Source organism: Echinops telfairi, unplaced genomic scaffold (assembly GCF_000313985.2).
Source record: "Echinops telfairi isolate 266 unplaced genomic scaffold, ASM31398v2 ScPeMD7_3533;HRSCAF=4204_0, whole genome shotgun sequence".
Lineage (NCBI taxonomy): Eukaryota > Metazoa > Chordata > Mammalia > Afrosoricida > Tenrecidae > Echinops > Echinops telfairi.
Genome location: NW_022107431.1, coordinates 9,697,140 through 9,707,488, shown reverse-complemented (window position 1 = coordinate 9,707,488; position 10,349 = coordinate 9,697,140). Strand labels below are relative to the sequence as shown.

General features: G+C 50.7%; 1 protein-coding gene and 1 pseudogene across 1 annotated transcript in view; both read right to left on the bottom strand.

The window, feature by feature from the left end:
• SERAC1 (serine active site containing 1) overlaps positions 1 to 10,349 on the bottom strand; it is a 34,707-nt gene that overhangs the window by 17,150 nt on the left and 7,208 nt on the right. The window contains exons 5-8 of the mRNA XM_004702100.2: positions 9,325 to 9,456; positions 4,972 to 5,093; positions 2,696 to 2,824; positions 1,975 to 2,088 (exon numbers count right to left, since the gene is read on the bottom strand). Coding sequence (XP_004702157.1) covers positions 1,975 to 2,088; positions 2,696 to 2,824; positions 4,972 to 5,093; positions 9,325 to 9,456 — 497 coding nt within the window. The remainder of the gene's footprint in view (positions 1 to 1,974; positions 2,089 to 2,695; positions 2,825 to 4,971; positions 5,094 to 9,324; positions 9,457 to 10,349) is intronic.
• Positions 7,085 to 8,358, bottom strand: LOC101659916 (annotated as a pseudogene).

Sequence of the window (10,349 nt, the reverse complement as noted above, 5' to 3'; positions counted from 1 at the left end):
GCAATGCCCTCCCACTTTCCCTCTGTACTGCAATGCCCTCCCACTTTCCCTCTGTACTGCAATGCCCTCCCACTTTCCCTTTGTACCACAATACCCTCCAATTTTCCCTTGTCTGGGGCCCTGGGGGTGCCGGCAGTCAAGCGTAGGGCTGCTGACTGCACGAACGGCAGTTCAAGCCTGCCAGCGGCTCCGCAGGAGAAAGATGAGGTCGACTGCTCCGGTGAAAATGACAGCCGTGGCAATCTGTAGGACATGACAGCTCTGTCTGGTAGGGTCGCTGGGGTGGGCTGGCCTTCCCTGACGGCAGGGGTTGGTTCCCCACACCCTGATCTATGAAGCGGGACTGGGGTAACTGAGAAGCCCAACTGCAAAATCCAAATCCACTGCCATCAGGTGGTTTTCGACTCACGGGGACCTACAGGGCACAGGAGAACTGCCCCTTTGGGTGTCCAAGCTTGTAAATGTTTACAGAGCAAGACGGCCTCCTTTCTCCCACAGAGCGGCTGATGGGTTTGAATCACCAACCTTGTGGTTACCTACCTAGTGCTTACTAGATGTGTTCCTCAATTCTGCCAGAGGGTCTGGGATCTCCCTATTGAGGCCCAGGACAACGCACATTCCCCTCCCCGCTGCAGGCCCACTGACTGAGAAGAGCAGGAAACAGGGATTGCAGGGCTCCTGGGTGATTTCTGGGCACTCCGGTCTGAGCACCACAGAGCCCAACATTGTCTCTTCCTCCTTTTTAAAAATACACTGTGACCACACCATGTGCCACCACCTTTCCGGTTGTCAGGACCAAGTATGCAGGGGGCTGTGCTCAGTGCGCTCACCTTCTCTGTGCAAGAAAGGCTGCACTCACCGGACAAAACGCCTATCTGTAATGCCATTCAAATAGGATGCCTATCAATTTTAACCAACTGGGAGAAGAGGCGAAATTAAAAACAAAGATCTATCACTGCCTCTCCATAAGCCAACTGTGATAGGTAGGTTTATTGTGCCAACCTGGCCAATAAGAACATGTGGGATTAATAAGGTCACAGTTTGATTGGAGGGCAGAGAAAAATGGCTCGGTGAGCCCCACCTTTCTCTTGCTCTTGGTGATCGGACCAGTGTGCAGCTGCCTTAGCTAGTTCTATGCCTCAACTTGTGGGCTACACTACCTGTGGGACAGCCAACCCATGGATTATGTCACTAGAGCTTGAGGTTCCTTCGAGACCTCCTTCGCCACGCTGCTGGTGTGTACATCGCTTGAAGTGGGGACTGTGGGATCCCATCACTGGCTAACTGCTGGTGACCCACCCTGCTGTTTGCTGCCTGTGGCTGGACTGCCTGAATTGCCCCACAGAAGACTCAGCTGTCTGCTTCCTTGACTTGCACCCAGCAGCCCTCGTTGAGTTGAAGGGCTCCCAGTATATTAACTGTTTCATGGAAGTGACTTGACCTGAGCCCTCTGTACTGCTTTGTGGACTCATTGGGTGTTAAATTCCTTCATGCTGTTTAAGTGTCCTGATTTTACTTCTCTAGAGAACCCTGTTTAACACACCAACCTAAACACTAAACTCACTGCCAGGGATCAATTCTGACCAGCAGCGACCCCACTGGACAGTGCAAAACTCCACGGGGGCTCCAAGCCCGCCGGGCATCCTGGACGCTGGCTGCCACCTCATCATCATGTCGGGGAGACGCAGGCTGGCTCACAACCCCACATTTAGCCCCAGGCACCCCCCACAATCCTGTGTGACTGACACGGTGCAGTCACAGAACCATAGGAACCAACCTCCCTGCCCTCTGAGTCGATGCCGCCCCACGCCACCCTTGGGGACAGGGGGAACAGCTTGTCAGTCTTCTCAGGGGAGAGGCTGGTGGCTTTGGCATCTGACGTGAAAGTTAGCAGCCCGACAGGGACTCACTCTGCTACAAGGGCTCCTGAAAATCATAAAAAGGAAATGAAGACGGAAAACGTCTGTCTGTTACCTCAGAATGCTTGACTATGGCTTCCAAACAGAAGGTTTCTACTGTGGCTGAAGGGGCTTTCCCGAAACTTTCCATGTAAGGCAAGCCATTTCCACCAAAACACCATAAGCCACCCTGAAAATCAGAGAATTTGAATTTTTACCATTAAAAAAAATGACGGATATCATTTGATAGAACGAGTCTCAGCATAACACACGACGTTAGCCAGCACTTTGCTGAGCACTAACTCGCTGGCCCAGCAGTCGCTCCATCTGTTGTCCATGGCGGCTTTCCTCTGGCTCTGAGGCTGGAAGCTAGGCCAGCAGTGTTGGTGGAAGCTTCCCGCAGAGCTTCTAAACTCAGACAAACCAGGAAGGAAGGTCTGGCCATTTACTCGGAAAATCAGTCCATGAAACCTTATGGGTCATTGTGTTTGGTGGAGCAGAGGTCAAGGAGGGCAACCCCCAGCAAAGTCATCGTGACAAAGGAATGAGCGTGTCGGAAACTGTGGGGCTGACACAGGACCCGGCGAGGGCTCCGCCAGGAATCAGTGTCTCTACGGCACCAACAGCACAGGGCAAACAGAAAGGGACTCTTAGGTGAGGGCTGGCCCCGGACACGGTACCTTGGAAAAAGCGGGCACCTACCTCTACTCAGTGAGGAGAGGGTGGGCACCTACAGACAATCAACGAGGGAGGGGAGAGTGGGCACCCACAGCCACTCAGTGCGGACTGCAGCTTACCTTCTGAGCAGCTAGACTCTGACTGGTTTCGCTCAGAGCCAAAGATGTAAAATATTGGATACATTCGTCCACTTCTGTTTGTGGCAAAGCTGCCAGCAAGTGCCTGAGCTCCTCCTCAATGGAGGAGTCCTGCAGAGAAGGAAGCAGTCTTCAGGAAGCAGCTCGATGGCTGAGAGCCACACCCAGTACCCAATACAGGACGGACGGGAACACACACACACACACACACACACACACACAACTGAACACAACACATGGTGACAGAATCATGGTGAAGCCAGTCACGTCCAGGGTGGATGTGGAGGACACTCTGCTGAGTGAAGTCAGTCAAACACAAAAGGACAGATATTGCATGAGATGGCTGTTCTAAAGGGGAAAACATGAAGAAATGGACTGACGGCTGTCGAGGAGGAGGGGAGGGAGAGAAACCACAGCAATACACTAGAGCAGTGGTTCTCCACCTTCCTCATGCCACGACCCTTTCACACAATTCCTCATGTTGTGATAACCCCCCAACCATCATATTATTTTCATTGCTACTTCATCATTTTGCTACTGTTATGAATCAGGTGACCCCTGTGAAAGGGTCATTCTACCCCAAAGGGGTCATGACCCACAGATTGAGAACTGCTGCACTAGAGGGTAAAACTCAATACCATCAACTCCCTTCTGACTCACAGCGATCCTACGGGGCAGGGTGGACTACCCGTGCATTCCGAGACTGTAACTCTCTATGAGCGTAGAAAGCCTTGTCTTTCCTGCACGGAGCAGCTGGTGGTTTCAAACAGCTGACCTGTGGTCAGCAGCCCAGCTTGTAACCACTGTGCCAACAGGGCTGAAGCTAGGGAAGATAATATTCTATGAAGAAGAGATGGGGGAGGGGATAGCAGACAGGGCAAGCCACTGAGAGGCATGAGTGACAAGTTGTTTAAATTGTGGAAGATAAAAATGATGATCTGAGGGGAAAAATGATCTGAAATGTAAACTCCTACCTGTTTATTTTAAAAAAGAACAAAGCCAAGAAGAAAGATGGGCAGAAAGAAATGGAGTCAGTCTTGATAACAGGCAAATACACATCCACACAGATAGTCAATGAACTTCGAATTCTATAGCTTCGTGTCTGCACCCTGAATCTGCAGGAAAGCTAACCCGAGCCTGCCCCTCGGCTATCAGTGTGCTGTACTGGGGGGGCTTGTGAGCTGCCAATGACCCTGGAAGCTATGCCAGTTCTCAAATACTAGCAGGGTCACTCGTGGTGGAGAGGTTTCAGCAGAGTCCAGACTAAGACAGAATAGGAAGAGAGGCCAGGCGACCTACTTCTGAAAATTAGCCCGTGAAAACCTTCCAGAGCACACGGCCCCAGAGAGCTGAGAGATGCGCCTGGGGGTGGGGGGGAGCACTCCAAATACACAGTAGCCTCAAGAGCCCTGAGCGCGCCAAGCACCCAGGAGACGGCCAAGACTGGGTGGCACCTGCTCTGTGGTACAGGAGTCCCCAGGCGGTGGGGCCAGCTCAATGGCAGAAGTCACCACAAAGGCATGGACACTCCTATGCTGTCAACAGAGACCGCTGCTGTCTCATTACCCAGAATACTCATTTTTCAATTTCACAAAAACTGCTGGCCTAGATGTTTGGAGTTTTATGTTTTCTTGTGCACTGGGTGACAGCTGACAAAGGTATCAGGAGGGTTGCTTCCCGCCTGGGTGCCTGGTGCCTGGCTGCCCGCACCAGTGCCCACCCAGGGCCAGCCTGGCTCCCAGGGAGCACACAGTCATGGCTGGGGACACTGGTGGAGTCAAGCGGCATTTAGCAAACAGAGGCCAGAGACACTGCTAAGCACCCTACTGTGCGCTGTGGCATAAAGCAGCCCCCGTCCCAAAGGAGGACTCGGTGCCGAGGCCAAGAAGCCGCTAACTTTCCAAAGCCGGGGCGGACACATGCTATGAAGTTATCCTGTGGGATGGACACCCACTAGGTAGATTCCTATTCAGTGTAGTGCACGCCATAAGGTGGAGTGAGGCCATGCATCTGCCACTACTCTCCTGCTAAGCAGCTGGTGGGCCTCACTCTGGCATTTCAGTTAGCAGCCCATCTTGGCTCATGGCGCCCCCAAGGCATACAGAGCTGCCCGGTTCCCAGAGGAGAGCATAACGGGAAGAGCAGCAGCCCGTATGGAATGGAGACAGCTCTGTCCGGAAGCAACCTGGTCAGGGTTCCTGCCTGGGCGCCTGTTGAAGGTCGGCTTGCACCCAGATAGTGGCGATGGATTCACGTACCTCTTTCAAGGCTGGCAGAGGTGGCGGTGGGAGGAAAAAGCGAAGATCGCTCTCTTGGCTTCGGGCCAGGCCGACCAGCGTCCTCAGGTCGCAGGCCTGGGCGATGATGCGGTATTGGTAATCTGTCGGCAAAGAACATTACACAGCCCGGCCGCAATGACGGGTGAGGAAACTCTTTAAACCGCTACCCAAGCGTGTAGTTCAGAATGCCACTGGACATGCATTCCCAACTGCTTTTACCTCTAAGCTCAGACCCCCACCTTTATGTGTGCTGATTCACATCACCTCAAAACACGGCCGGCCACCAGCTCACACTCTATGAACCCTTTGTGAAAAGAACAACATGTCAATGGGGAAGTGGACAGGTCAGAACCCAGCTTTGTCATCATCCCAGCTGTCAATAGCTGTGGTCGCCATGGGCACTCCTGAAGCTGCACCTGAGTCCCAGGGGCCTGGGGCGGGGGGTGTGCTCCTGTGAGGTCCTAGATGCCGGCACTCTGTCCCCACCTCACGATGTCAAACAGTCTGGCTTTTATGGGCCCAAACCAAATTCCACAACAGAGCAACAAGATCTAAGGCAGACATTCTTTTGGATAGCGTCAGTCTTCAACCGAGGTGGGCACTTCTGGGTCAAGTGGGGAGCTTGCTTCCTGGCCTGTTCTGAACACAGCCCGGAAGGCAGGTTCTGAGAAGGAGCTTTATTCTATGGCTCCACTAACATTAAGGAAGTTTATAGTCACATTGACTATAAACTTGGTTCTGACGTATAACAACACTATGCACCATTGCCACAAGTGTACTGATGCTTGAGCTTGAGCCTATTGTCATGGCCCAATCCATTATATTGAGGGTTGTGGCAGTTACTCAATCTCCTGTCAACTTGAGCGAAGGGGTGAAGTCTAGCCAGTCAATCGGGGCACAGTTTGATGATCTATTTTGGAGGCACAAAGGAGATAAATAGCTCACTAGAGGCTAGACCCAATGTCTCTCTGTCTTCCCATTCCTGCTGTTGAGATATTCAGAGAGCTGGAGGAGACACATGGAGACACACACCAGATGCTTCCACTGCCACTGGATCCACAAGACCTTCTACCTACTGGCCTGTAATCTTCCTGCATTCAGCATCATTGCATGTGCTGCCTGAGTCTCAAGAGGAATTTATGGACTAGTATTGGACATCTGGGCTAATATTGGACTTAAGAACTTGACTTCAATTCTACCTTACAAATCAGATTAGACCAGAACACTCCTACTGCTACAGATAAGAGCTGCAACACAGGGAATCCAGGATAGATAAACCCCTCAGGGCCAACAATGAGAGTAAAGATACCAGGAGAATTAGGGGATGGTGGAAGCAGAAAGGGGGAATCGCTCACAAGGATCAACCTCGGACCCCCAGGGGCATGAACAATGGAAAAGTAGGGGAGGGGTGAAGGAAGACGATGTAGGATATGAAAATAATAATAATCTATAACTTATCATGGGTTTGTGAGGGGGGAGGGGAGGAAGGGGGAAGAAATGGGGAGCTGATATCAGGGGCTCAAGTGGGAAGAGAATGCTTTGAAAATGATGATGGCGGCATATGTGCAAATGTGCTTGACACACTGGATGAATGTATGGATTGTGATAAGAGATGTAAGAGCCCCCAATAAAAGTGGGGGGGTTGTTTTGTTTTTTAAAGAACTTGATCTGGACTGGGGTGGGATGTTTTCTCAATATACAATTGCTCTTTTATATAAAACTCTTTCTTAGAAACATATGGAAGTTCATGAATTTGTTTCTCTAGTCAACCCGGACCACCACAAGGGTCTTCTTCCTCTTTTCAGTCCCCTCTACTTTACCAAGCCTGGGTCTTCCCAGGGACTGGCCTTTCCGGATCACATGTCCAAAGCACATGAGATGAGGTCTCGCCTTTAAGGAACATTCTGGCTGTACTTCTTTTGAGATGGATTAGAGGTGCCTGCAATTGTTGCCACCAATCAACTTACACACTCGGATGGTTTCAGGGATTCTGTTCCTTTCCTTTAGAGCCTCGTTCTTTTTTTTGACTTGTTCAGCTCTCCCTGACACTACCCCTCCTTTTTTTTTTTTTACTGAGTTTTATTTCACATGTATATTTTTGTCTCCCCACCATTTCCATTTGTCTGACCACTGCTACTACTCTGTCCTATCATAACATTCCATACATACTTAGAACCAAGCAAAGGGTGGAGTTCCACCTCTACAAACTAAACAGGCGTTTTAGACAACACATTCTTGGCAAAGGAACCTGGACACCATTTCTCAGACACGGTAGGGCAAGTTCTCACTCTGCATTATAAAAAAGGATGGCCAGATAGCAACTGTTACAGAAACAAGACGGAAAATTTTAACAAACTGTTCAAACTATTTTCTTAAAGAGCCTTCCTCCACTGCCAGAGCTCTTGAACAGCCTCCTGGTCGGTCATTCGGAAGCCGTTCTTCACGTCATTGATGAATGTGGCTTCCACTTTAGGAAGAGAACCACCCTTTTCTATACTTGCTTGCATATTTGCTTTAATGTCTTCTACAGAGCAAGGGCCTTTCGGTGTTTGGGAGTTTTTTCCTGTTTTTTGAAGGATCCTTGACCTTTGGGTCTTGGTGTTGATGGTTTTGAGTCTTTTCCAAGCTGGTTTGATTTTTGTGCATTTTTGGCTGGAGTCTCCCATATAGATTTCTTCACTGGAGCGTTCTCTTCAGTTTCATCACCATCTTCATCGTCGCCATCATCCTCATCATCATCTTCAGCAGCAGCAGCAAGTTTTACCTTTTTCTGTGGACCCTTGTGCTTGCGGGGGCAGACAGCTTAAAAGTTTCACATCCTCTTCCTCGTCATCACCTGACTCTGCATCTCCCTCCACAGCTATAAATGCTGTCCACTACTATGCACAGGCCCTGAGCCACATGTCAACCGTAAGGCCACTGGTGGTGTTATTTCAAAGCCCCCAAGGGAGGCCGTTGGCAGTACAGACATTTTCAAAGTTGCCAGTGTTACTTTAATTGGGCTGCTTTCATAATGCATTGCTTCTGCTTCAACAACATGCAGTTCATCCTTCGTACCAGCACCTAAGCTGACCGTTCTTAAAGATAACTGGTGCTTGTTTTCATCATTATCCACCTGAAAGTGATCATCTCTGTCGGCCTTTAGTTCACAACCGAAAAGATAGTTTTTCACTACCCCTCCTTGTAAGACTATTTTGGGTCCCAGTTCTCAGAGCCTATCTTCCATTCACCTTTTGCTGGAAGAGGCTGGCTGAATGCCCTCAAGGTCACAGCATCCTTCCCCCGCCCTCCCTGGGCTCCTGGTGCTGCCCTTGTGGAGTGCAAGGTGTGGTGTCGTCGAGGGAGTCAAGGAACACACGCCTCCCTGATGTGGTTACTTCTTCTCAAGGCCTTCCAATGTTGGGCTGGCCCCTGGGGGTGGCTTCAGCTCCATGCCTGAAGGGTACCTGAGGGTCAGTCTTGAGGGTACCACTGGTCTCTGTCAGACCATGAAATGTTTTCCATTGTGCGCTACATTTTCCTTTCTCTCTGTCTAAGCCTTCCCAGTGTGAGCCTAATCAGCATGACTGGCGGTGGGGGCTGGCCACCATCTAGTTCTCCTGGTCTCAGTAAAGGAGGCTGTGTGTCACATGACCATTAGTGCTCTGGACTCCCCTGACAACAGAGGTTTGCAAGATGGCTCTGCAATAAATCAGAGTTCGGCCCCCATATGAGGGTTCAAAAGGTTCCTGAGAAGGTGGAATTAAAAGAGAATGGAGTTTTCCCACAACCTTTGGAACCCCCTGCCTTGTGTTAACCAGAGCACGTCTGAATCCTAGCTCATGTACTTTCACTGCAGAACCAAGTGACATTTCAGGAAAGAAAATATTTCAAAGATTCCTAAAAAAAACACACACAGAGCAGGTACATTTGGACTAATTGCAAATCAGAGCCCAGGAGACTGCCGAGGGGCCAGGCGTGAGGCTGTGCAGCCCGAGCAGCCGCTCAGCTTGCTGTGACTCCGAGGGAGTGAGCACGCGACGCAACACGAAACACAGCTGCCAGCGGCCAGGCTACAGTTCAGGGAAGTTGCTTGAGACAAACCCTGTGCCGGGGGAATGTTTCACTAATCTATCAACCTCTCTACTGAGATTTCCTACCAAACGCACCTGGCTCCCAGGCCTGCAGTTTTTAATCGCTGGGTCTGTTTTGGTAATTTCCTGAAGAGGGGGGTGTGAGTGTGTGTGTGTGTTTAATATATTCAACTTGCCTCAACTTTTCCCCTCCCACCCCCTTTCTTCCTGTACCAGAAGTCAGAGTTGTGGGCGGTGGCAGCAGAGGGGGCAGGGTTACCGTGCCAATGGTGGGCCTGCGACATCTCCCGCACAGCCTGCAGCCGCACAGCCTTGTCAGGAGACGTGCTTTTCCTCAGGAGCAGCCACACGGGACACTCGTGGTCAGCCACGTCCACTGTGCTGAAGGTCTCTGCGAAAACAGGGCAGCGGGAGCTGAACAGTCAAGATGCCACCTTGGCTCGCTCCCTTGCTCACTCGCTTGCCCACTGTCCACCACACCTGCTGAGGTGCCGCAGACAGGCCAGGGTGGGCAGGCAAGGCGACACTTTATTCTCACATTTAACATGATTTATGGGTAATTGGAGTCTACCGTAGAAGAGTCAAATCCATTTATACTGTCTGTAGTTCTTCTCAGTACTGCCCAGTACTTTTATATGGGTCTTACATTATATATACGGCATTGTTTTGTTATCTGTGTTTTCCCTCCCCTTCAAAAAGCCCCTCTTTATCATGAGAAATATCCAACAGATGAACTGAAAGTACATCTGAACTGAATAGTACAATACATACAACTCAAACTTACTGCCATCCACAGGGACCACAGAAGACAGGGTGGAACTGCCTGTGGGTTTTTGAGACCTTTAACTCTCTCAGAAACAGAAAGCCTCATCTTTCTCCACAGAGCTGCTGGTGGTTTCAAAGTGCTGCCCTTGCGGTGAGCAGCACAGTGCGTAAGCACCATGTGTAGTACTTTCGTGTCCTTACCAAAAGCAAGGCCAACTTTTCTAATGCAGCTTACTACATTCATGCCAGCATCCTAGTTTACAGATGACCTCTGGCTTCAGTAGCTGTCCAACGAGCCTGCCTAGTCCCTCTTCTGTCTGCATGCGTACTGAGCCCGGAGCATCCCTCCCAGAAAGGGGAAGGGCTCAGCTGCCAACTGAAGGGTGGGTGGTCTGAGCCCAGCGGCAGCTCCAGAAAAAGACCTGGAGACTGGGGACCACAGGGTGAGGTTCAGCAGGCACCCTAGGGGGGGTTCTACTCATGACGAGGCCACATGGCCGGCTGGCTCCTGATAACATT